At 37.6% G+C, this 27948-nt stretch overlaps 1 protein-coding gene across 3 annotated transcripts in view; it reads right to left on the bottom strand.

The window, feature by feature from the left end:
- FBXO25 (F-box protein 25) overlaps positions 1-27699 on the bottom strand; it is a 30511-nt gene extending 2812 nt beyond the window's left edge. Inside the window, exons 1-10 of one of the 3 annotated variants that reach the window (XM_057371944.1) lie at positions 27619-27699; positions 24716-24859; positions 17851-17960; positions 16473-16522; positions 13439-13531; positions 10138-10231; positions 9203-9387; positions 7118-7300; positions 4911-5054; positions 832-858 (exon numbers count right to left, since the gene is read on the bottom strand). In XM_057371944.1, coding sequence (XP_057227927.1) covers positions 832-858; positions 4911-5054; positions 7118-7300; positions 9203-9387; positions 10138-10231; positions 13439-13531; positions 16473-16522; positions 17851-17960; positions 24716-24852 — 1023 coding nt within the window. In that variant the 5' untranslated portion in view covers positions 24853-24859; positions 27619-27699. Of the gene's footprint in view, positions 1-831; positions 859-4910; positions 5055-7117; positions 7301-9202; positions 9388-10137; positions 10232-13438; positions 13532-16472; positions 16523-17850; positions 17961-24715; positions 24860-27618 lie in introns of those variants that run through there. The other 2 variants (XM_057371934.1, XM_057371953.1) reach the window with 2 other exon arrangements.
- Between the last annotated feature and the right edge of the window lie 249 nt (positions 27700-27948).

Genomic DNA, 27948 nt, shown 5'->3' with positions numbered 1-27948 from the left:
TACAGTGAAAAAGGTGTTGAGGACTGAAGAGAATCATAACTTTTCTGTAATTTTGAATATTCCTCCTTCCAACAGAAATATATTTTCATTCAAACTATATTTAATAAAGTGTTAAAATAATATTGGTTTTCAATGTATCAAAGCTAAGGCAGACTTAAAGTAAGAAGATAATTTCCCAGGAGGAGTGTTTACTGGCAAATGTAGTTGTTTTCTTCAAAATTTAGCAGATCTAGACATTAACATGCTCTGAATAAGTATTTCACCATTTCTTCTCAGAAGACAACAATATAATTGCTTCCCTTGAATATCCCAAGTCACATGCAGCCTGATTTTGGCAATTTCTTTTCAGAGAGATTCTCTGTAAAAGTAAATAGGACTACAGCATTCCAAGTGCAATAAAATCAATTTTAGTACCTTTGTATGAAAGGGTACATGTTACCCTTTTCAGATTTAAGTGCTGAATTAAATACATCAGGGAGTGCAGAAAACAATTTATAATAACACTGAGTGCACAGAAACTTATTTCTTAGCAAAATCTGGCTGATCTCACTGACATCTATGCTCATTAGAAACAGAATTACAGTTTCTAGTTTAAATGGCATTAAGAGGGAATCTGGCAATAACAGAAGACAAAATGATGAAAAGCTGAGATAGGAAGTCATCACTATCTTTRTCTAAAAGGGAACAAGAAACAAACTATTCCTGCTGCTAAACTGATGTGCAGAAACAACAATCAAAACAAAGAGCATCAGACAATTAGAAAGGAACACATTATTCACTTTRACATTATGGAACAGTCAGCAATGAAAACAGATGAGACACAGGAAATACCTGGAGTAACAAAGCAAGGTGGTAGTCCTTTGAAATCGYGAAGGAGGAAGCAGGAAGGAGAGCCATAAAGTAAAAGAAGCAGAGTTAAGGTTTATTTAAGCAAAGGTTCATAAGCCATTTAGAAAAAGTCTTTTATTCTTGTGGCAAATCACAAGCAGCTTTGTGAGAACCAAAATCAGCACAAGTCCCATGAAGACTAAAACCAAGTGTTATGCAAAGTGATTACACTGTTTCCATAAAGCGCTGGAAACTGGAAGAAGAAAAGGTATTTCAGCTTCTGTGGCCATGTCTGAAATAACTGAAAAGTGCTACTAAGTAAGCTTAAGAAAATAAAAGAACCTCCCACAATTGCAATGGTGCCTAGTGGAACAGAAAAAAAACATACACAAAAGCAGTCACAGAGGCATCACACAATTAGTTTGTCATTACTTTTGCATTACTGACATTGTGTGTTTTTCTCAGTTTCATCGCGGACAAATCCTATAACAAGAAGTCATTTTTGAAAACAGAYATTCAATATGAAATTTTATTACTTTTTCCTGTAACACAGGAGAATACAAAAGTCACCGTGCTTACAACAAAGAACTTGGGAGAYTCCTACAAACTATATATAAATTTACTTTGGTCACCAGAAAATTTTAGACCAGTACAGGAATACAAATGCCTCTTCCTGAAAAGCTCTTAAAGACTTGTTAAAAATCCTCTATAATTATTACAGCATACTGAAAAAGTGAAAAGTCATTTCCCTACTTCAACAGTTCAATAGCTGACTCAATTCAGTAGCAATCAGTCCCATCTTTTGCAGGGCCTTTGAAAAGAGCACAAATTAAGGACTCTGAGAATTTCCTGTGTGTACCCCTCTCATGTTGTCAGCAATTATGGTATATTATCAATTTCTTAAACTGCTGAAAATTCTTCGCATCACTATCTAGGTCTGTGCTTTGGGGCTATTTCAGACCCTGGTCTTGGTCCTTAGAAACTCTTAACTCTCAGCACATTTACTCAAAACTACAATTTACTTGCATCAAGGATGTCCCTTAGTGTAAATATTTTTCCTAAGTAGTCTCATGTTTATGCACCACTTTCTGTCTCCAAAAACAATTTATGGAGAGCAGTCACATTCCTTGTTAGCTTTAACACAGCTGAGTTAAATTAATTGTTCCTAGTCTTCTTCATGCCCTGATCACTTCAGTAATTTTTTCCTCTGCAACTATTCCAATGTTTTGCTTTGTTCTTTAATGAGGGAAGAAAAACAAAAATAGATGCCGTATGAAAGTGTTCAGCTCTGCCTGAAGTTCTTCTGAATGCCCTTGGAAACAAAAGTTGCCTGGCTTCTGAATTGTACCCTTAAAAGAAGAAACAAAACTTTTACATGTTATCAGCTATCTGAAGAATACAATGCTATAATTTGTTTCAAGATTCAAACACTTGAAACTTTTTCTCCATAAAGTAACTGTGATTTCTCTTTTAAAGTTTGGGTTTGGTGGTKGTTTTGGTGTTTTTTTTTTCCCTTTGTTYGTTTGGGGTTTTTCTTGCTATGCATTACAAATATAATTGTATGTCAAGCACTCATATACATATTTAATTTAACARTCTACTATGATACTACTGAAACTTGAGTAAGTTGTCAAAGCCTGTAAAAAGTTCTGATTAAGAAGTATTTTTGCCTAGCACAGGATTTATCTAGAATTAATAAAGTATCTCCTGTACCTTTGCCCCTCACCCCTGCTTTACTTCTCACCTTCCTTTAGGAAGCTTGGAAAAGTATACAGATACAAGAGTCTGGGGACAAAAAAAAAAAAAAAAGCAAAAAAAAAAAGCAAAACTACTTTTTTCCCCACATAACTTTTTTCCCCACTACTTTTTAAGTAGTGACCAGTACTACTTAACCCATATTGCCCTATAAAAAAGGGACAGTGTTTCAGATCAACAGTTAACCTGTCCCTGCCAATAAGGGTTCCAATTGTGCATAAATCAATTCATTTAACTATCTATTTCAGCCTGATCATCATTTACTTTAAGACAGACAAGATTTAGATGCCAAGATTAGAGAAGGAACACTGCAATGTAGGCTCACAGAATGATCAGGTTGGGAGGCACCAACTCTAGCCCAGCCTCCTGCTCAAAGCAGGCTAAGCTGTGCCATCAGACCAGGTTGCTCTGAGATTTATCCAGTCCGGTCCTGATCACATCTAAGGATGGAAACTGCATCAGCTCTATGGTCAAACTGTTCCCTTGCTTGGCTGTCCTCTTGACAGGCTCTTACATCCCTTCTCCAGCCAGGCCTCATAGGGCAAGTCCTCCAGCCTCCCTGACCCTCWCCTGAAGTTCATCCAATTTATCAGTATCTTCTTTTTACTGGGGGCCCCACTGGATGCAGGATGCCAGATGGTCTAGTGAGTGCTGTCTCAAAAGGGATAATTGCTTTCCTCAACCTGCTGACTGTGCTCTTGTTAAAACAGCCGATCCCAAACACCTGCTCCAGTATTTCTGTGCAGAAGCACACAACTAATCTAATCTATAACTGCACTGTCACTTTAAGGGCTGCCAAATCTGTGGGATGAGGCAGTCAGCACTGGAATGTGATCTAGGAGGTACTGCTCATCAATCCCAAGTACCTTTAGAACTTCCTGTGCTGTGTTTCAAAAAAATTAAAAGCCCAAAATGAGCCCTATTATTACAGCAATAGGTTAGAACAGCTGTTCATTGTCACCCTGACTACTCCTGAAACACTTCTGGAACCTTCACAAGTGCACCGCCTCTTATTGTCACACAATCTCCAAAGTTAAACACTTAATTCCAAACACATTTGAAGTAGTTCCTCATATTAGAGACTTGTACTTTCAATTATACCAAAATGAAAATGAGGGAAATTTAGTGGAGAAAGCATTAACTCTTACATAGTGAGGACAGACAATTCAAAGAAATCTGGTACCACAAATGCCCATCTACATGCATCTGYGTACTTACCTGTAAAATTTTCCCTTTCAAAGGAAAGGTTTTACACCACATACTGAGCTATATAAAGACTTATTCCACTGTAATGAAAATTCTTAGTTATTTTTGATCCTTCAGCAAATGCTCAGGCTTTTCACAGTAGAAGCCAATTCCTACTACTTGCTTTCCCACTATTGATTTTGCAAAACATTGCTACCTGGAAGGGCTTCTGTGATATCAAAAATACTCAGCTTCCAAATAACATTGTTAAGGAACATACTATTTCTATGAAAGCCAGCTTATCCTGTTAAAGTCTTGGTTTTTCAAAGGAAACTAAAAAAACCTCACATGACACGCAACTTCTAAAAATCACATAAAGATGACTCAAGAGCAACTAATTTATGTTAATTAGAATTTGAGTAATATGAGTATTTCTAGGATTTCTCAAAAATTTATTGCTCTTTGCTGTCCACTTAACACTACCCATATCTGATCTTTCACCTGCAAAACTAAAGAAGTTGCACTAACTAGAAGGCGGTGTTACAGTGCAACACAGAATAAAAGCAGGACYATGTAATCAAACACATTAAAGAAGAAAATGCCCTACTGAAATTAAAATCATCCTGTAAGWCAACATATGCTTCATGGTAAACCTCAAAACCAGGGTAAAACACACTCTTGATGATATTTTATGCATTTCTTCAAGCTTYGTATGGGACAGAAGCTGGAAAAATACAGAGCTCTACACCAATGTGGTAAGAAAACTGTAGTAATTATTTCTCATTAGAGATGTATTAATTACTATGGCATCATTAGAAAACACAACTTCAGACTAGTCCCTCACAACTTTCCACAAGATTAAAATAGTAAAAGTAGACAGAGTAACTCTTTCCACATGACATTGCAATTCTAATTATTGAGGTTGTCAGATATCAAGAAATAAGAAGGCAAGATAAAGAACAACTTTGAATTTAATACTGATTTTATATGGAAGTTTTATATATTATTTTGAAGTCAGATATTAGTTTGCCAATYACATTTCACATGAGAAAGCTGACAAGAAGACCTTAAAAATTTTCCTTTTAGACGATCACCAATAGCTGTTTGAACTTATTTYTGATGATCTGTTTCAAAGCTCTTACCTTCCAAAACAGAATGCTACAGTGTCGACAGAAATGCAAGGTGTCCCCGTATTGTTCCTTTATTGGATAATATTTCTGAAGTGCGAAGTACATCAGCTTCCAGTCAATGTGACCTTTCTCTGATGGAATCAGATGCCTACAAAACTAGAYRTAAAATTAATATCTTCCTTTAAAAYTGTTGTAGTCAATTCAGGCAAAGGACGGGGGAAGGTGGAAGGCAGTTAAACTGAAGTTTTGTAACTGGAATTCTTTGAAGTCAATATTCTGACATCATACATCTCTGCAAAGCAGTGAGAGAGATCTGGCCACAAAAAAAGATGGAAGGCAAACACTAAAAATAGGAGAGTGCATATTTGCCAAGAAAAACTAGGCCATACACAGCTGATCTAATTCTACTGTCTCGAAATTATTCTAATTATAGTCAAGAAGCATTAAAAAACCCAGTATTTAGAGCTGTAAGCAATTAATTTTATCCTTTAAAAACCAAACCACTTAGAAATGAGATTTAAAAACATGATTGTGCATTACAGACAGCGGTTTTCTATGAAGACATTATGGATTTAAATAAAGCTCTTTCTTTAATTTTAAAAGCACATACATGATTATTTTTCACATTTGGTTGTGATGTTTCTAGGATAGCAATAATTAGTGACTGATGTACTTCTTGAGGCCCTAATCTGCATGTAAAGATAGCTGATGCAGCACAGCTATTTCTCGCCAGCTTAAGAAACAGCCAAGATTTATTAMGTATGTGTTTATAAAGACTTCTTTTCCACTCTGTGAATTAATTCTATACATTGAGRGCTTTCTTCATTCAGAAGACAGCTCTTGGATGGGGAGTGAATAGACCTGCCTTTCTGATTTCAGCTACACTTCACTTTGTTTCATAATGGCTCCCCTGTTTAAAGCTCTCATTTTTTCTGAAAGTGTTCTTGAGATATAAATTATGTTTTCATGGTTGTTTCAATGGTTCAACAAATATACTGCAGAGGACAGAAAAAAACAACCTAACATGATGCTGTAGCTTAAAAAGGAWTTTTTAAAAGAGAAGCCGCAGAATTTGATATGGGAACATAAATAAAAATCATTAGATTTCTATCATTAACAATTTAGTAAGAAATTGRATGTGAACATTCAGGAACACACTGGAAACACTCTGTTTCTGTTCAAGAGTACTTTAGGAGGCACAGGGATAGCTAATTTCCCTGAAATCCTTACRGATTTTTTTGCCTGTATTACCCTTTTATAAGAAGTTCCTCTCCAACCCATTTTGCCACTGTTCAATAGAGCTTACCTCATCTACCCTCAAAATCCACTCAACTGCTACATAAGCTTGAATTCGTTTTCCTTGTAACTTTACCTTGAATTCTTCTGGGCTGCTTCCAAAGATGGATTTTCAATTTGCTTTTGTCTATTTTTTCCAGTTAATTCTAAAACCTTTCATCTCAAAAAAAAAAAAAATCTTATTTGGGTCAACTGTGTTAATTGATCTTCGGTCCTGTCCTCCCCATTACAAYAATACTTAATCTGGTAGTCACCAAGCAACTTCAACATGGCCAATTTAAGAATGGGYACTTTTACTTCCTCCAGTCTGTAATGTAATAGGTTTCAAAAGTTCTTCCTCCAGCTCTGATGCRGGAATTTCTACTTTCTTAGGTTTATTTTCACCTAGTCTGACTTTTTCCCAGCATTTATCAATGTCAGAAAATGAAGACAGTTCTGGAGTCATACCTAGATTAGTTTAATGCTCTTTATGAGGAAGTGACCGGAAAATACTGTTTGTCTTTTCATTATTAATTTCAAAGCATTTGTTCTAGTCTTCTTAGCAAAAATTCAGTTTGGCTTCTCCAGAATTTTCATGTAGCTTAAAAGTTTGRGCTACCTGTCTGCCTACCTTAGTAAAACAAGCTCTGCTTTAGAGGAATACTTTAAAGATACCATCTACCACAGTGGTTAGGCAGTTTTTAAAAAAGCCCATATTGCAATAGACATTTTAAAAAATAATGCAAGGAAACAACCCAGTAGTTATCCTAAACACACAGACACAGTGACTGCAATATTTAGCAGGAGCCAAGGCCCAAATACAGAGAAGACTTTTGCTATTACTACAATGATATACTTTTATCTCAAAAAGGGCAAGTTCATGCTCCATTATTAGCATAYGATATCACATAGGCTACACTTATACAAATAACAGAGTTTATTACCTGCTTTTCTGCAAAATGGTACTGGCAGAGTTTTTTCCACAACTGTCTGTCTTCACTAAGCATGTACAAAGTTGGGGTCACTTGACCCAGAGTAATAATGTCCCAGCCATCAGAGAACCTGTATAAGATGTTATTCAGCATATGGAGAGGGAGATCGCTCAGGGTAAGTCCATTGTTGACTTGCTGGAAATAAGAGTTGAAGAGTTTTAGCTACAAAAATGTGACAGTATGAMGTACAAACAAGATTCTTACTTTAGAGGTATCTCAGGTCTTACCTTAGTCTTTTCAAATCACTGAGTAAAATCTATGGTTAATTCTTGCCTACAATTATTATCTAATAGAATTGCAGTTGAAAATTTAAATGACTACAGGTACAGAAGGAGCAACAGACTGTAGCTGTATATCTCACAGCCTTTTCTATTGTTAAAATAAACATATCCTAAATTCATTATTTAAATTTAAAATTATTTTTGAAACACTTGTGTTCTCTCGAAACAGTATTATGCAGTCTTGAAAACTATTCATCTTTAAGTGTGCTGATGCCTTAACAATAACAAAGGTATAAACCAATTATTTCTAACTTACTGGATCACTACAGTTTCTCAATTTTTATTRAGAAACAAAACACATGTTGACTTGCCTTAAGACAACTAGAGTACAGAACAGAATACAGAATGCAGGACTGAAGATCAGAGATACAAAAGGAAAGCATTATGGAAGTCAGAGGCAGAAGAGAATGGGATAATTTCTGAAGTCTGGAGACAGTTCTCCTYATATATAGATGAGAAGTTCTGCAGAGGTGACAGATTAGAGTGCTGAGAAAGTTTTCATTGAGACTACCATACATCTCTGTGAACTGTAATGGGGTAAATGCACAGCACAGCTCAGACATGACTAAAGCTGGAGCCCACAGTGCCAGGTGGCACGAGGCCCAGGAGGCTGGAGGCCGTGTCCCAGCAGGGAGGATGCAGGAGCAGCTGCCAGCCCCAGGGAGCAGAGCTGTCCCATCCCAAGGCAGAGGCAGCACAGCAGCCCTGCACCTGTGGGCTCGCACTTCTGTTTCCTTCACAGCCATTCCTCTTGCTTACAGACCAGACTTTCCACAGTGTCATCTGGTACAAACACTGCTGGGACTGTCACTCCATTGTGGAATAAATATGTGAGCACTACAGATACAAGATTTCTCATGGGTTACTTCAGCCAATGTGAAACAGCTCTGAGGGAAGTGTCATGCTGGAAGGAAACAAGCGCAGTCTCTGAAGTGAATGTGCTGTGGCTGCCTGGCACATGAAAACTGCCGAGACCAGGTTCCTCATTTCACCTTTCTATTCCAAAAGTAGCTGGTTAATTCAGATAACCAGCTCACACAGAAAGGACAATTTCAAAATTTCATAGCTGAAAGCCAATGGATGAAACACCTGTATGATTTTACAGTGAGCCATTTCTTACAGCATTTATTCCAGGAGTAATCCACTCAGATTAAAAACAATTGCCTGTTTAGCATCAGAAGTTTCCACTATAAAACCCTGGAACAGTGCATATCGCATGCTTTGAACACAGTCACATAAGGAGAATCCAGATGCTAAAGTCATTATCCTTTTTCTTTTTTTCACAAAAGCAACTGTTCAAATGAATAAATCTGTAAAATCGCTACTTGAATATTTTCTTTCTTTCTGTTTTCTTGATACACCTCCAAAATACCTTTTAGATTTGTTTTTCTTCAGTTGTAGAAAATTTATTTTGGAATTAAAAATTGGGTTTTTTCCCCCATCTCTATCTGACAATCTAGAGACAATTTTTTTTGACATTTGAGTGAGAAATCCAATTCTATCTATACATCTCTACTACAAACCAGCAGTAGCAGTACAGACACTGTAGCAGTTTTTATTAGAGAAAATTTATTAGAGAAAATTTWATTTAGAAAACTAAATTTATGCCAATTAATTAATTTCAAAGTCTTCAAAAAACAAAATAAGTAAAACTGTTTAAAATGTATTTGAAACTTGGTTCACTTACAAATACTCAATGAATATTAAGTGTAATTCCCCTCCCCCAAATATTATTTAATATGATTTAATAATATACCTTGTTCATCTGAAGATTTTTTAGTTGCTGTTGCCACAGAAGGATAGTTTCTARTCGGCAAATCCAAATATTAATGTTGCCTACCAGAACAGACTTTCCTACTCCCCTGATCAGTATACAGAGAGTAGAACTGAGATCCTGTAGAAGATCTTTGATCAGTCGTGGATTATATTGGTCTTCCATAACTGGAAAACAAACCAAATACAATTTTGGTTGACAGAATTAACCAAGCTAATAGCTCAAGCTAATCAACACTTTTTTTAGATGGACTAATTACAACTGCACCACTTATGTACAAACAGCTGCCCTAATTCCCACCATGACATTCATCAGTGCTGTTCCATGCATGCAAGATTCAATAACTAACAATTTCACAGGCAAATTTGATGCAACATTTCATACTATGCATTTAATAAACTTAATGCTAAACTAGATATAAATCCAATTTCTTCAGTTCAAAACAAACAGTATAACATCTCCAGTCAGTGTGTCTAGCAGAAAAAAATTAATATAATGTAATGGCTTTTTTAGAAAATAATCAAAACAGGTATGTATTTTGAGTCTCAGTACATCATGGAAACTTAAACCCAAACATTTTATTAATTGAAATTATTAATAATTAACATGATTAATAATTAATAGTAATCAATAGTTTCTGAGTAGAAGCTAATTTAATAGTAACCAATAGTTTCTGAATCTAATCTAATTGCCACCTAATTTCGCCAACCTGTTTCAACAGACATTATTGAATAACTAACAGAAAACAACTCATTGCAATCATAGGATAGGAAGTATGAAACCTTGCACTAATCAAGTATGCTATTGCTATACCTTCCAATGTAAAAATGGTAATAAAACTAAAAAAAAAAATAAACTGGTATCTTAGCTACATCAATTAAATCTGAACAGTCAGATTACAAAGCCTTAGGTCTTACCCTTCTGTACAATTTTGTCCAAAATGTTAAAGTAGTTCTTCTGTGCTGCACCACTCAGTGAAGTTAACTGGGATTTTGCAATTAACTGCAAAAGCTATGACAAAAATTTAAAAGTCAGAAGAATGTCAAAAGTAAAAGATGGTTTTAAATGCACGCTTAGTGCATACACTCATCTATAACAGCCTGCATYGGCATTTTGTGAAAATATATAACTACAGAGTTCAGAAGACAAAGCAAGACACGTGGAAAGCTTTGGGCATTCCCACTGGCATCCCATGACCAATTCCTGAAGGATGTATGTTTTCAAAATATTGTACAAATACTGGTGTTTATCTCTGACAAAGCACATAACATACAGACTTTATTAACTGCAATGAAACAACAGAGRGAGTCTGTTTTGGGGGCTCACAAACACCAATGTGAACATGGATGTGCCTGGGTCCTGAAGTCCCTGACAGATTTGGTGGCCAGGAACATCACTCTGATCTGACACTAGCTATCAGAATTCCAGCTTCTGAGTGAAAGTATCACACTGATCAAACTGAAGTGTGACACATTTAGTGCACTACTTTCTACTCATAGAGAGGAAATGCCCTATTTTGCCTAAACTAGGAAAAAAAAAATCCCTGTATTACCCCTATATTCAGGTCCCTGGTGGAATAAACCACAATGGTCTAATAATGAGCAGTGCACAAACCATGTTCTCATCACAGTGGAAATGGAAAGCAGGGAGCAGAAAACAGCATTYCCTACAGAGTGCTCCTACCACTAACCTGCAGAGTGCTCCTGTGCAGGACAGCATCAAGTGTTGGCACAGAGGGTGAAAAAKACTAAGCTTGCCAAAAATTATATTGTATCTTCATTTCTAAAACACTGATTTGACACTTCAACTCAAAATTAATTTTCCTTGGGAGGAAGAGAGAATAYACCTGTTCTCTTCCTCATTTAATAGTGTTCCTTCTGGCTTCTCTGCATGATCTCTGACAAAACATTATGTACTATGAAAGAAAGAAATAATTGTCCTGATGTATTTAAATACAAGCAATCTTGTCTCAAAAACTGTATAAACAGGTATCAGGATCTCTTTGTTGGCTTTTTCAAAGCCTATTAGCTTGATTAATAATTTAGAACACACCTAGAGGTCTCTGACYGTCTGCCAGTTCTAGCAAGTAGGTACATTTTTCTTGATTAATTTAAAAAAAAAATCAGTTATGTCACTCAGTCTAAAGTTCAAATTAAAGAAACAAATTCCACCTGACTGATTTTAATGAAGATTTCAATTTCAGTGAAAGTTAATTTGCAAGGATTAAAACAATTTTAGCAAAAGCAAGGTAGCAGGAGTACAAGGATCTGACAGACTGAYACATGCAGAGCCATGGCTTATGTTGTCCACTAGAGATTGTAACTCTGAATGGATCATCTGTTTACTCAGACATTTCAAAAAAACCYAGTCTTATCAAATTCAATGTATCATAATTTAACAACTATCCAATTATCAATATACTAGAGAACCAACAAAACAAAAAATGAACTGATCCTACCTTCTCCCCCTCACTGCTCCTTCTAAAAGGGTCCTGGACAGACATCTATATTAACTTTTAATAATGACTGGTATATTTTTAGTTGGAGAATCATCTTGATGATCTGGGATCAAAGAAGAGCTGGAGTAGGGCTTGGTCTTAAAAAAAAGTATCCTTGATTTACACCTTGCTATTAACAAGCAACCACCACCTCAGGGGAAGTGATGCAAAATATAATTAAAGTTTTGTATTTTTTAAAACAATTCTTAATTAAAAAATATTCAAGTAAGTTCTAAAACATTTAAAGGATATTGAAAGTCTATCTACTGCCTAAATTCACCCAAATGTATTAGGATCTACTATTAGCAGAATAATGGTTTGGATTGTGAAGCCAAATTTCAAAATTTTAAAGTAGTTCTCCATTCTCAACGATCTTAAGCCTGGCTGACTAAACCAGCATTTTATATTCCTTGGTGAACAGAAGAAAAACTGGTCAATGTGCTTATGCTGGACTCGGCACTTTGACTTCATCAACTGCAATCCTGTTTAAGACCTAAAACAAATGAAAATTCCAGATCTGCATTCTTCTGCCGGCTGGCTGTTCAAATGAGGCACCCAAGGCTGACACCATTTATAAAACAAATCACCTTTTTAGGTGCTTTGGGGTTTTTTCTTTCTACTGTTCAAGGCTGAGAAGTCTTGGGAAAGATAAAGGCTCTTTATTCTGCCCCCAAACAGCTTTAAAAAATAATGTTCTAAACCACAACACATAYATATACCAAAAAATCCCCAAACCCTGCAAGGAGAACAAACCAGGCAAGTATCCTAACCATTAGCCTGGAAGCAAATTCTTTTTGCTTTGTTTCCACATCTCTTGTTTTTCTCAAAGTACAATACATTGCCTCAGCTTCACAGGGATGGATAGAATTGTTTTCTCTCCAAATAGTCCACAGCCTAGTGGTAAGAGTGTTCTCCTAGTATGTTTATTTAATTTTCATTTGTGTCTTTTCAAGTTCTGGRTGCATTCCAAGAACTACAATATTTGTGAACAGCCTCACTATTGAACTGAACTCTAGTCCTGATATGACTCAAGCTCCAAGAGTTGGGACAAGCACTTTACTACCTCAAGTTAGTAAAAATAAATCTGGGGCTAGAAAAAAGATCAGCACCCCTAGAAAAGGCATTTCCAAGTAAGCAGCTGATTAGSCATTGAATAATTAAGGCTGAAGTCTCAAGTTTTAAGGGACATTAACAAAGATAAATGCATAGATATCTTGTCCTAGATGTAAAGAAGTGTACACTGAATCAAAGAACAGCTCAGAAGTTGCAGAAGAAACAGAAATAGCAAAATATTCACACATCAAGTATTCTTCTGGAAATTTTTATTTTAAGCATATTTAAGATGTAGCAAAGTATATTTAAGATGAATTACACTTTGCTATTTTTGGTCATATAGAAATTATTTTACCTTTAAAGAGAGTTCATTACCYGGACTGATGAACAACAATTGAAACTACTATCAATCTTTCCCTCTAAATATACAGCACACTGGCCATCAACATCCTCCTCAAACTATAGGCTTTCAGACAGCAATATAATGAGTTTTCACCAAAGAAAATTTACTCAGTTTAAAAATGCTTCTTGCATTATAAATTACATATGAACAGGATATTTATACAATTATAAATCATCATCTGTTCAATGCAAAAATATTCCTTTTGTACACATAGGCACATCAACAAATGCATTTTTATAACATGCATACAAAACAAAGAGCTTACTTTGACCACGTAATTGAACCTTCTGATGTCCTGAATTGCACTTGAGAAGTCTAAGCGGTTAAAAGCTTCTCCCAAGGTGCAATAGCCATGCCTCTGAGAAGACAAAGAAACACACTTTAAATAGAAGGAAACAAAGACAAAATCGAGCCAAACATTTAGCAAAGCATTCAGACATGCAGCTGAAACTAATGGACACCATGATCCCCAGAAATATAATGCCTCTGGACTGGAGAGGTATTTGTGCAAACATTCTACAAGAAATTAAATGAAACCAGATACACTATTTGTAACTAACAGGTATGTAAGCAAGGCCTTTCATTACACATACTAATTGTGTAATCTGGCATCCCTGGAATTTGATTTCCCTGGGAACTTTCCCCACTCTTGCATGGCCATGAWGCTGGCATTCCCTCATGGTTATCACCAACCCCATTTGCACCAGCACAAGGAAGAGCTTGCTTGTACAGCAGTCTGAGCCTACAAATGTGAAAATTATCTGATTCACCCTTGAGGATAAGGACACACTTGAGGGTAAGTTGCTTCAGGAATCGGAAGAACAAATGGTCACAACATCTAGAATTTATTTGCCGGATGCTAGAAGCCTAGGCACTTTTTTTTAATGCACCAAGAGCTACTGAATTTTCTTTGATTACTTCTCCACATCTTAATGTGAGAATGAAAATTTCAGAGGCTGCTGTGAATGACTTAAGGTGGTAGTAGCAGCCCAAAATGGCATGTGATCATAAACTCAGCACATTTAGAGCCACAAAGCCATACTAGAGCCCAGGACCAAATATACTGTGATTAGAAAAAAGCTCTAACTGGTAAAAGAGAGTCTTGCAGAACAGTGTGCTACTACGACTTATTAGCCCAGGGAAGGAGGGGGATCAGCAATTTTTTGAAGCTCATTCCTAAACAGACTTCTTTGGTAAATTACATGATGGGGACAAGTTGGCAACAAATTAATGCTCCTTTTTGTGACCCAGTGAAAACTTACCCTGCACGTACCCCTGTGGGACAGGACATTTAACAATTCACTGCAGAGTGGTGGTAATTATTGCCTATTGGTTAATGACCAAATTCAGGATTCTACTGCTTGCTTATTCCACTGACAGACCTCAGACAAAAGCAGACTGCACAATATGCACACCTTGCTTGGCTAATAGCAGTGAATTAACACAGAGTCAACAAAACTTCTGTTGAAATTTGAATATTTGGGGCTGTTCTCTGGCTGAACAGTTATCATAAGGTGGTACTTAAATGCACTAACATGAGAAACATTTCCTTGAACAGGTGGAAACAGATTTCTATGAAATTACAGCTCTACCTTTCCCAGTGTACCATCATGACAAAATTATTCTAAAAAGCATCTCTAATTTCATTTCAGCTATACACATGCATTTGTTTTCATTTTCTTCAATTTCAATGCTCCCCCACAGCATGTTTCACATGTTTCTTTATCAAGACTTTCCAGCCTTGTCATTTTGCCCTCAAAAAAGAGTATCCAGTTTGAGAAAACAATGTTCCCTAGTTTTGAGACTGCTATTTCAAAATCAAGTAAGATTATAACCTCTAAGAAAAACTAGAGCCTCCAAATTATATTTTAGATTAGCTTGTTGTTTTGAATTTTTTAGTTCAAGTATGGTTTTCTTTGCTACTTTTTCAACATTTTATTCTAAGCTTTTAAATTTATTCAAAGAATTACTTTGAAAGATTAGTGTTTAATTCCAACCAACCCTGGTTTATTTTTTATATTAAAAAACCCAAATAAGCCTGAAAGGTGAATAGTCAAATATTAGAGGGCAACCAAAATATTTTGTCCACTCTCTGAATGGACAAGAAACAAAAGTACTCACACATCAACTTCTAGTACACCAGCTTCTGCACAAGTAGGGGAAAAATAATCCCTATATATAGGTTATGAAGGACACCAATGAGTGATTTTGGGCTATTTGTATTTTGGCCTCGATGTAGTTTGCAAACTCAGCTTAACAACATTATCACTCAAAGCACTACAATGACTGGTGACAGTCTATTGTCTCCCCACTCCTTCTCATCCTAATTTGGGATGACACAAAGGGAAAAAACATGCTTGAGACTTTTCAAGACTATTCAGACTATGTAAGTAACCTTATCTAGAAGATAAAGCAGAAAGAGGGCTGTGAATGGTGAAAGGCTTTACAGCACCCTTCAGATGCAGAAGGGCAGTCTCTGGGTCACCRGTCTACAAGATCTGCAGTCTTCCAGCATGTCCTTATAGAAGTTCTCCTCAAAAGCATGCTCTTCCCTGAGTAAAAAGCTCTGTGTTGTCCTTCTCAAATCTAAAAGGCAAAGCTACTTTTGCCTGCATTACTATGGTCATCATATTTACCTCCTTCCCCATCTCCTGAATTACTACATTGATGTAAAACCTCCTTATTGATGTTCAAGTTCCACACATTGCAGAAAGCCAACGGAATCAACACAGGAATGAAATTTAAACTTCAAGACACTTTATCTCTACATGCAATGGATGTATGTTACCTCCTGGCTTTCYAATACGTCACTCCAAGAGGTTTCATGCTTCCTTTATAGTTACATGATGCAATTAATRCCCTAAACTGAAAGCATCTGTACTTGGTTGAAAACAAAGATTCTTTTTGTAAAGTTTGAAAATGAAGTTTTACTCTCTTCCATTGAAATTTAAACAAGATTCAAAAATATCAGGTGGCAAGCACCTYCTTGGGAGACATTTCTCTGTTTTTGCAAATATTTTTCAATTTTAGTTCAGAGATACAGTAGAAAGACAAATGCCTTTGGACAAGCCATGGAGAACTGTATGTCTGTCCTTACAGGTTCCCACATCCCCACCACTACCCAGAAGTCACTTTGCCAGCTGCCTTTGCCTCACCTTGTGCAGGTGTGCAGTGTTGCCAATGAAGAGAGTTAAGTRTAACCCCTAAGACCACATGGCAAAAATGCTTTTTTCAATATAGTGTCCATCACTTAAGAACCACAAAGATTGTAGGAATTGACCCACACCATGCAGACTTACTTCCCTGGTGCTTTCCTTATGAACATAAATCCACTTTTCACGATAAAAACCTAAAATAAAATCAAAATACAAACATTTTAGGCTTCCACATTAGTTAATGCCTTCTAGAAAGAAACTGAGCTAAACAGGCAATTTTCAATGGAATGCTTCACAAGATAGCAAAACAGTTTTAAGAAAAAAATTTTATAAAGACTGGAAAGGACAGCTGAAAAGTTTCACAAGTTATGGACCACGTGAAAAAAAAACAGAAAAGTCATACAATTTTTTTTAAAAAACCACAAGAGTTGGCATACAAATCACAGCTTTTGTCAGCTGTGACCTATTACTGACACAACAGTGATCCTGCATAATTCCTGATCTTTTTTTTCAAAACAACAGGCTCCTTTTAGCCCTTGAAAGTACAGATATAGGCAACATTTTTGTTCCTGCCCACTCTACCCCTCTAATCCATTTTCCTCTGTGCAGGTGCCTGCTCTACATTGACTTGGTTCAACTAATGCAGAAGACTGCAGGGAAGTCAAGGGTACAAGACTAATAAAGGCAACCAGGCAGACCTTCAGCTTTCAGAAGTCTGACATGTTGTCAAATGAGACATACAGCCCCTTGAATCTGCTGAAATATTTTAAACCCAGACAAGCCTGGAGAAGCTTGCAGCTTTCTGCAGTACTGTCTCTCGAACAATTTGGGGGACATACAAACAACACATCATTTCAAGATCAAAGCATTAGAAATGCCAAGAGTTTTTGGCAAGAATACTCAGKTTTTTTTTACTTACTCTACCAAAGCCTCTGCTTCAATAAGTTACTTTTTGTCATACACATTTGCAGTCCAAAGTACAAGTGATTTTTTACAAATGAGAACTGATAAAATGGCTTTCATATTTTAATTTTATTCTGAAAGGGAGTTGTCTCCAAGAAACTCAGTGGTGATAATGTCTTTATCAAGAGATAAAATTATTGTGACAGAACATATTTGTGAACCAATTCTGGAGGTGTATGACTAATTAGAAGTTGAATTAAGTAAAATAAACCACCTGCTTTGGGAAGCAGAAGCTCCCATAAGCATCCAGAAGAATTTAATCTAAAACTAGTCCACAAAACATAACAGTGGCTTCTATCAGAAGACCCCTAAACTCAGGAATTACTATTCTTGAAAGAATTATCTTTGGTTCTCTGAAAAAAAAATCTAACAAAGTAAATGATCAATACCACAGTTTCAATTAAGACATATCACTTTTGACAACWGAATTTGTTGCCAATACAGAAATAAATATAATTTAGAAGGCTACACCACAGGTCAATAAAAAAAAAATGGCTATTATAACATTTTTCTGAATCTACATTAGTCTTTTAAAATAAATGAAAACACCCAATCTTACACTGTGAATCCGTGTTATTCCTAAAATGATCCTTTTTCCTTTTCTTGGCTGCAAACTCACAGTCTTCAGTACTGTATACTTCTTCATTCTCATCATCCCCAGTTATGATGCTGAAATAAAAACATCTAATTAGAATAGCAATAATTAAATATTTATGATGCATTAATCTTACAATTTTCTGCATTAAAGTCTACCAGCTGAAAAAAAAATCATATTCTTAAGATCCTCTACTTGACTGTCTATAGCAATACATACCTTGAGAGAAGCTGTCTTGTTCTTTTCTTTCCAGAGGGGTTGAATTTTGTGTCAAAGTGATTAAATACACAAAAGTATCTTCCTAACAGGTATCTTGTAAGCCATTACTGACCTTTAGGAAGCRCTACTAAGGAGACAGTACTAGCTGGACAACTGCAAAACTCTGCAAAGTTCTGAGTGTACAAAAATGTTCAAARTGTACAAAAAAAACATTATTTGAAATGGACCAAGCCTTAACTGTGCACAGRCAAAAGTCTGTGAAGAATTATTGCACATCCTTACATAGGTAGAAAGCCAGCAAAGAACAACATCTCTCTTACTACTGTCACCTTTGGGGCAAAGAAAGTCTTTCTTTTAAGAAATGCTTGATTCACAGCTCTGCACATGATACAAGTGTCAAGGTACTCTTTTACCAATGATTTGTCCAGCATCAAGAGCCAAAGAGTCTGTCTCTGCCAGAGAGACTCAACTATACCTAGGTCACTTCTGACAGTTAACTATGTAACCCAACACTGAGGACTGTACCAAATACAAATATGGTACATATAGTGTGAATATATAAAAAATATACATACAACAAGGCATCAAAACTTTCTTAAAAATCAACTAACCTTTCTAAAATGTATATACATTTAAAAACTGCCTGCACTACAGGAAGTCTACACACCTTCATAAAATTTTCTTTCCATTTTTGCAGATAACTATAAGGACCAGCAACAAAGATAAGAATGGGTGTTCCATAAGGACCAGCAACAAAGATAAGAATGGGTGTTCTTTTTTCTAGCACTGAGAAGGATACTTAATATGAAGGCCACGGTCTTGCACAGAAAATAATAATAATGAAGGATACTGAAGTTTAACTGTGGGACTTCTTTATTTCCCCATTATTGTTCTTTGACAACAAAGTTGTATATGAAACTCCTCATATTCATTACTATTTTTAATCTAAATTGCTTTTTATTAATGCCAGTTTTAACTTCAGATTAAAACAACTGAACCCTGTAAACTGACAAGGACACAATTTTTTTTCAAAAATAGCCTGTATCTGGGCAGGTGACAGATACTAAGTGACAAAATCAAATTATTTTAGTCTCTTCCTACTAGCTTAGAGTTAAAATTTTCTGGTTTGAACCATTTGTTAAACACCACTGTAAAAAATACTTGGTTTTTGAGTTGTTCTGATCTGTAAATCCTATCTTAGTTTAAAGATACGCAAGTTGAAAAGATTTAGAAAAAGCAAGTTGGTTTCATCTTAGCTTTTTTTTTTCTTCAGGATTTAAACCTAACATACCTCTGCATTCAGAYAGTGCTCAATCAAAGGTAAGGGCCTTAGCCTTAATATTTCTAAAGCAGGGGATAAAGACTCAACACCTTAAGTATTCTATGCAACCGTGCCAAATATCACATTTGGTCAGACAGCAAAAGAGTTCAGAGCGAAGAAACCAGCAAGAGACAAAAGCAAAGCAACTGACAAAAGCAAAACATGAACACCAACAAGTTATTTGATTATATAACATTCTAATCCATCAGTTCGTTTTTTTCCCCCAAAGCTATCATAAAGGAAATCTCTTAAAGTTCACTAAAATTAACTTAATTATATTTTAACATATTGGCTGCATCACCACATCATRTGAGAAGTTACTGCAGAATCTGAAGAGTTGCTACAAAATCAGAAATTGAGCCCAATGTTCCCAGAGCTTTATCATCCTAACAGTAGATCCAAGACTAGGGAGATATGTCCTGATACCCTGCAACACAATCCAGGCAGCACAGAAACTCTCATTCCCCTTGACCCAGTGCAAGAAATAGGGAAAGGATGGGAAGCCACATCCCTTAAGGCCTGCTTAGAGGAGGAAGGTTAATACTCCTTCCTCSAATTCCAAAAGATTCCTTCCTTTGCTCATGAAGAAGAAGTGTCCCTAGAAAGTAATTTAGACCAGTAACATAACTGAAGTGATTTAAAGCCCACTCCTGCCACCCCATAACTTCCTCAAGCATCATATAAATAACTGAGGAAGCTTAAGGGGTCAATATACACAAGGAGTTGTGAAGATGAAGAGGGTTATTTCAAACACCTTTGTTGAGCACTCAAATTTYCCTGTGACATTCCTGGAATTCCGCAAGTCTCTTTAGAGAAAAGACCAATTGGACTGCTACCTCTGAGGATCTTCTAATAAGAGGCTTTATTTTCTCACATTCTGTCCCACTTCACATGGAGAGCCTTTCCTTATTCACCTGTAAACARCACCACTCTTCTTGACAAACCTTTAAGTCTGAAAGCAAGGAATGAAAGCAAYGGTCCCACAGACATCAGAAGAATGGGATAGAAACACAGCTACCCAGTGACTGCTAGMATTCCTTCCAGAAATCTGCAGAGCTGCTTGATGAGTAATAAAGCTGTTCTACCATTCCAAAAGCAACCCCTGCCCCCTCAAACACCATGCTAAGATACAAGAAACTAAATCAAGTGCTGCACGTGCTATATGGTGTAACAGAAGCCTTAATTTAATGTTKTATTATAACACTGCATGTGACACTGGAGTGCACCTGGAAAGATTTAAATGCACACATAATACTGCCAATTTACAGCTATTCTTACTTTCTTAATGACGCACTTCATAAAAAAATGTTCTAAAGCTTTTAAAAGCAAAGTACCTGATGTCCTTAGAACTATAATACCTTAGATAAATCATGTAACAATTTCAGTTTTTCCAAAAAAAGTAATTTCATAGCAGTATTTAAATAACCTCTTGGGTATGACACTAAAAATGATGGAAAATGTGACAGGGCTATCAGAGCTCCAACTATTTTCCCTCATTGCCTTGCTCCTTTTCACATGGCCCTCAAGTCATGCAATTATATACAGAGACACRCTAAGCATTTTAGAAGTGATTCTTACAACTTGACCATGCATGGAAAGTCCTGAGCTAAATGTGTGCACCAAATGAATTTGTCATTTGACAAATGTATTGTAATGTAATCTATTAATAGATTCAAATCAACAGACTTTTGTCCAGTGCCAAAATCACTCTTGTGAACCCTGTATCTCACAGAATTAGACAAGACACACTGCAGAATGAAATGATTACCCTGACAGCCCAAGTAGTTCATGCGAACCTAAYACACCAAAAACAAATATCACCATCATGAAAATATTATTAGTCTAATTCTCTTTCTTTTACCTCAAAAGGAAAGCAGAGGACAGCTTTATTCCTAAGCTGCAGACCACTGAAAGGCACATGCATAGAATTCTGTGAAGCAGTGAAACCTCCACTAAACTTCAAGGACACAGTGCCACAGCACTGAAAAACTCCATCTTTTCTTGAATTTATAAGCAGTCATGGCCAGCATTCACACCATAGAGCTTGAATGCASACAGCGCAAGCCACATTTCCAGCTRCTGTATACCTTGAACCACAAGGCACTCTTCACTTATTATATATCATCACATTAATTATGTAAATAACKAAGACCTACAGAACCGATTGTCTCATATTTTCCCATCCTCATTTCCATAAATGGATTAACATGTAATTATTCAAGCATTATGCCAAATAATGAAAACTATTCCTGCATAAGTGATTGTATTTGTTCAAGCATGGTTCCCATTAAGTCCACCATTTTTACTAATTCAGCAACTGGATTCTCCAAGGCATGACTAACCAAACAAGTTTAGAAGCTCTATTTTAATAAGAACACATTCTTCAATTAAATAGCTACGTGTCTTGAAGGTTTATTTCTGAATATGTTTGTGATTAGATCTTTGTCATTTCTGAAGAGAAAGTATTCGTAATGGGCAAAAGACAAAGTTAGCAAGAAACTGTTTATTTTCTCTAACAGAAGAGAATAGAAACAAAACTAAAGAGGGTTTTAATCCACTGCATAGCTTGAATTTATTTCTTTATTAAGGAAAACTGCTATAACTGCTCCCTGGAATACAATACTCAAGTATTAACKTCAGGAGGGATTTCTACAGAATATTTTGGTGAAAAACATGATTTCTTACAATGGATGCAAATTAATTAATTAATTAAGTGGCGTACACCACTATCCCTATTCACAGGGTAGCTTCAAAAGAGACAAATAGGTATTTTTATATTGCTTACTACATGTTTCTTCTGCAAGAAAAATCTTTATGAAGTGTCATTCTTTCTTCATGCTACATCATGTTAAAAAACATCCTGAGCTGTCTTCAATGTACACCGTATTTATTTCCAAATAGCATAAGATGGTACAGAGAACCAGCCAGAAAGACATCTTGCACAGCTGTACCACAACGTGAAGCCTTGCCCATGGCACAGAAGAAYCCCAAGTTTGGGTATATGCTTGGGAAGCATTTTTGCAGGAAAGGAGCCAGGAGWCTTGTGGATAAGCAGCTGAAAACAGGTCAGCAGTGTGCCCTTGTGTTGTATTAAGCCAACTGCACCCTGGTTTGAGCTAAGAAAAGTGTACCCTGCAGACTGAAAGAAGCAAACATCCATCTTTATTTGGCATGAGTACTCATCTGGGGTACTGTGTCCAGTTTGGGGCTTCCCACTACAATGAAAATAGTGTCATACTGGAACAACTTCAGTGGGCACTTACCAAGGCACTGGAGCACACARTGCACAAGGGTAAGAGAACTGACCTTGTTCAGTGTAAGAGCTGGTGGTGGAGGGAAATCTGATCATTGTCAGTTTCTAATTTGAGGCTATAAATAAGGTGCAGTGAGACTGTAAGGTTAGAGGAGGTGGACAGTAGTAAGTCAAGTGACAGTGGACGCAGCCTGTGATAAAGATTTTTTTCTAGATTGAGGAGGGTGGGGAGGAAAGACACAATGTGGGACAGGACAATGACAAAAAATATCACTGAGAGTGACAGAACTTAGGACAGGACCTCAGAGAAGAATTTCCATTCTTGAAAATGCACAAAACTGAAGTGGGCAAGGCCCTGTACAGCCCAACCTAATCTGGYCTTGGTTTAAGTATGTGTTTCAACCAGATGACTCCGAGAGCTCATTTCCACCCTAAATTGTTCTATAATGTTGTGCAAATAGACGTTAATTGCTATTTAGACACAGAACTTAAATGGCATATGAAAACTTTAAGTTACAGTCATAGATCCAAAGCTTCAAGTTGTAGTGAAATTACTCCAAAGTAGTGCTACTATGCCAAGAACTATCAACTTGAATTCTCTAGCCTAAGTTTGGACAACATACATTTTTAATTGAATAGACAGAAGCAGAATTTAGAAAAAAAAGAAATCAAGCCACAGTTTGTGGCTCCAGAGTTTCAATTCATAGTCTTGGAAGACTATGGAGAAAAAAAACCCCAAAATAATCCAGTATTTTTGCTCAAAGAAGTAAGAAAAATACTTCACCTTGCTCTTTGAGGAAAAGATACATATATACATATACACACACAACTATGAGCAGAAGAGTCAAAGTCTTAATGGTATTCACAAAGACCAAAAATTCCRTTCATACTTATCAAACAATACTAATGACACACTAAAAGGTATTTCTTTTTGAAGCTATTTTCACAGTTGCTAAATAATTATTAGATTTCCTTTAATTTGCCAAGTATATTGTTAAAGATATGAAAGAGAGAAGATTTTTTTTTCAAAGGTACTTAAGACAATTTTTATGTTGGAGGCTTACTGAACATTCTTCCAGACAGTGTTTTGTATCCACAGCAGCCTGTGTGGATAAAGAAGTCCAAATGAAATCAGTGACAGATGAGCACAAAAAGAAAAAAGGCATGAAGAAAACAGTAGGTTAGTCTTAATAATGCTTCACTGCTTGATAACTCCTTTGAGGATTGTTTCACAAATTCAGAAAACACAGGTATGTGACTACAGTAAGTCCTAGCTTTCCAGTTAATTCCCACTAAATCAGATGAGTTATCATTTACTGGACTAACAAAACACTGAATGTTCCCTTTCCTCATTATGAGYACATTGTGCTGGAATTTATGACCAAGAATGCTCTCCCTGAGAATYACTTCTGTGTGGAGAAATTTGTTTTGACAAAGATATTTATATCACACCAATCTGTGAGCATTTGCCACATGCATTACTTTATTTATCTAATCTTTTTCTCACCTGTTCTACAGGAGCACTTGCAGTCATGTCTTRTGTTAGAGAATGAGCACTGCCCACACTGATTGTGTATTTGGAGCAAAGGCATAATTTGTCTGTCACAAACTAATCCAACACCCACTCAGCAGAAAGCCTTCGTTCACTTCCAGGTAACAGTTCAATATGCCTGTTGCATTTGAAATTTATAAATGTCACTTTTGTCTTTAAATAGTACTTGACAGGCATTGGGGGAAGGGGTCTTTGTTTTTCTTGGGGGGGTTTAAAGTATTGTTTTATTATTTGGAAAAACATATAACCTAAGAAAGAATCTGGCTGCCTCAAATAAGCAACTCACAAAGGAGTGACAAAAGACAGACAATCGCCATGGGGGTCTCCTGTTTGCCTAACTAACAAAACACATGACTGCATTTGTATACAGATGACATCAGCTATTACAAACTAGGTCTTCTATTGCAATGGAAATTAAGCCAATCTTTGCCTTCCCACCTGCTATTAACTCATGCAGAATCGCTTTTTTTTTTTTTTAACTTACACAGTGTGGCTGATATCATTCAGCTGATTATTCCCATCCTCAAGTGCAGGGCTAAAGGGTTCACATCTTTTCCATCCATCTTCTGTTTTAACCCATCTCCATCCAGGGGATCTCCAGTCTTGACCCAAAAATGGCATGGTTTCTCTATAAGCAGCAAGAAGAGATTCTTCATCTATCATTTATTTTAAGAAGTTTSAAAACTTCCTGTCATCATTTTAGTTTTCCCTGTAGCCTTAAGAAAAATTTCCCTCAAGGAAAACTCTCCTTAGAGCATTCTTTTAAGAAATAGATCTAGCAGTTTYAGTACATTTTTTATTCTCTAACTGCACGCTTCTTCTTGTTCAGCATTTATTAGACCAAGGTAGATTTCCTTGTACTTTAGAGAATAAGGAAAAGAATCATGGAAGTCCGAGAAAGGAATGATACCAAAAGAAGCAAAATTGTATCATGTGTAATCTGCTCTGCCATAATCAAATAGATTACTGATTTTTTTATACGTGACTACTAAATGGTTTTTAAAGAGAYTGACAGCTCATAAAATCAATAGTGCTCCTTTTATTTTTTTCTAATCCTTACAAATGAATTTATGGTACACTGCATAGTGATACTTCAGTAAAGCAATTTTCAATTTCCCAAGTATTTTTTCTGTTGTTGTTGAGGGTCATCTCCCATGCCAGTCTATTAAGCAGATAGCAGGACAAAAGGAGATGGCAGTGTAAAGCCCACTGTGACATGTCTCCAGAAATTCCTAAAAACATCACAGGTATATCACTCAGTGTTCTCCTACCATTTTTCAAAAGTGACATTCACTTCTGACACAGAGAATTTGAACAAGGCAGTTTCCCTCACTTCGAAGACGATGACTGAGCCAGTTTTTGCCCTCTTCTTCCCATTCATAACACAAATATATTGCTCCTAASCTTAACAAGGATTTCACATGTAAGCTATGGAGGGAAGACAGCATTATCATATTTGAAACACATGTTAATATATAACTGCAACAGCATTGGTCCTAACAAATTTGAGTTTTCYAATATTTTTTTGACTTGAAAAAAATATTAGGCCACATCAGTCAAACACCACTATGAACTTATTAAAACATTTGCACTCTTGACCAGCATTTGCCCAATGTATTTGTTAGAACAGGATGAAAAAAACCCAGAAGAAATACAGGTTGAGTGAGTCAGCTGGGCTTTTCATTAATTAAAAATCTGCACACCATGCAAAATGAAATGTATTGTCTAGGCCTCGAGATTGACTAAAGTCACCTTCCTACTCATAACTCAGCTTTTCTCTGCTCCTAACAAGAACCTTTCTCAAAATTTATTACATCCTTTCCCCTCAGCACCACAAACTTTATTCATGCCRATCTGCTTTTACTGCTTCCTAGGAATAATATGAACCACAACAAGTTGTTTAGAACTCCCCTCATACTGATGCCTTTATCACAGAATTGTTTGGGTTGGAAGGGACCTTAAAGATCATCCAATTCTGACATGTGTAGGGACACCACCCACTTGACCAGGCTGCTCAGAGCCCCATCCAATCTGGCCTTGAATGCTAACAAGCATGGGATACCCACAACTCCTCTGGGCAACCTGTGCCAGTGCCTCATCACTCTCACAGTAAATAATTTTTTCTAAAACCTACCTTAAACCTACATTCTTTCAGTTTAATGCCATTTTGTCTTGTTCTGTCACTATGTGCCGTTGTAAAAAGCACCTCTCCAGCTCTCTYGTAGCTTCCTTTTAATTGCTTAAAGACTGCTCTAATGGTGTCCCCAAAGCATTCTCTCCACCTGGAAAAACAATCTAAATTGTCTCAGCCTGTGTTCATGGGAAAGGTGCTCCAGCCCTCCAATTATCTTCATGGCCCTCCAACAGTTTCACATCCTTCCTATGGTGGGGATCCCAGAGCTGGATGCAACAGTGGAGGTRGAATATCAGGAGAGCAGAGCAGAAGGGCAGAGTCACCTCCCCTGACCCACTGGCCACTCTTCTTTYGGTGCAGCCCAGCATACACCTGGCTTTCTGGCCTGGAAGTGCAYCTGCTGACTCACATTGAGGTGGAGTACCTTACACTTGGCCTTGTTGAACTTCYTGAGGTTTGCACACACACTTCTGTCCTGTCAAGGTGCCTCTGGATGGCATCCCTTCCCTCCAGYTAGTTGACTGCACCACAGAGTTTGGTGCCATCCACAGATTTTGTAATTTACTCAATGCCATTGTCCATGTGCCCAACAAAGATGTTAAACAGGCCCAGGCCCAATATTGACCCCTCAGGAATATCACTTGTCACTCATTCCACTTGGACATGGAGCTGTTGACCACAGCTCTTTGAGTGTGACCATCCAGCCAGTTCCTTGTCAACCCAGTGGTGCATGTGTCAAATCCATGTCTGTCCACTTTAGAAACAAGGAAGCTGTGTGGGACAGTTTCAAATGCTTTACTCAAATCCATGTAGGTGACATSAGCTTCTCTTCCCTCATCCACCAATTTTAAAACCCCACCGCAGAAGGCCACCAAATCTGTGAGGCAGGATTTGCCCTTAGTGAAGCCATGCTRGCTCTCATCCTCKCCCAGCCTAAAGAGATCCCAACACCCCACTCCTCCACACAGGCTCCACATACCTCCCCTCCACACCCCTCAGTGCTGACCCTCTGTCTCGCCCCAGCTCCTTCCCTAGGCTCACCTGCCCACCCTAACTTTAACACCTTGTCCCACACTCCTTCAGCTCCAAATGCTCTTAGGAGCCAACCCCAAACCCCTCAAGCCACGACCGCCCACGCTCAATCCCAACCCCCCGGGCCGACGGGGCTCATACACAAGACCCCACAGGCGTCCTCCCCTGCCGGCCGGGCCGTGCTGCCCTCCCGCTGCCGCTGCCGGCCGGGCTGTACTCACCTCCCGGCGCCGGCGCCGTCCCCGCCGCTCCCCGCCCGGCGCTCGGCCCGGGCCCGGGGCTGTTGCCGGAAGTACCATGGGCCGCGTTGGCCACGCCCCCGCGCCGCTGATTGGCCGCTGCCCGCGCGCTTGTTGCTACCCGGCAGCGCGCGCCGCCATTGGTGGAGCGGGGCGGGGCCACCTCCGCCCGGCGCGGGCCGGCCGCGTCACGTGACGAGCGCCCGCGGCGCGCACGTGCCAATGTTTTGGTCGGCGGGGGGCGGGGCGTGCGGCGCGCGCGGGGCGGGGAGGGGCGTGACCCCCTGAGGAAACCCCTCAGAGTGACCCMGA

This window comes from Malurus melanocephalus, unplaced genomic scaffold (genome assembly GCF_030028575.1).
Source record: "Malurus melanocephalus ecotype Western Australia unplaced genomic scaffold, MMel_1.1 scaffold_6, whole genome shotgun sequence".
Classification (NCBI taxonomy): Eukaryota; Metazoa; Chordata; class Aves; order Passeriformes; family Maluridae; genus Malurus; species Malurus melanocephalus.
Note: the sequence above shows the minus strand (reverse complement) of the source record. Positions and strands in the feature narration are given on the sequence as shown.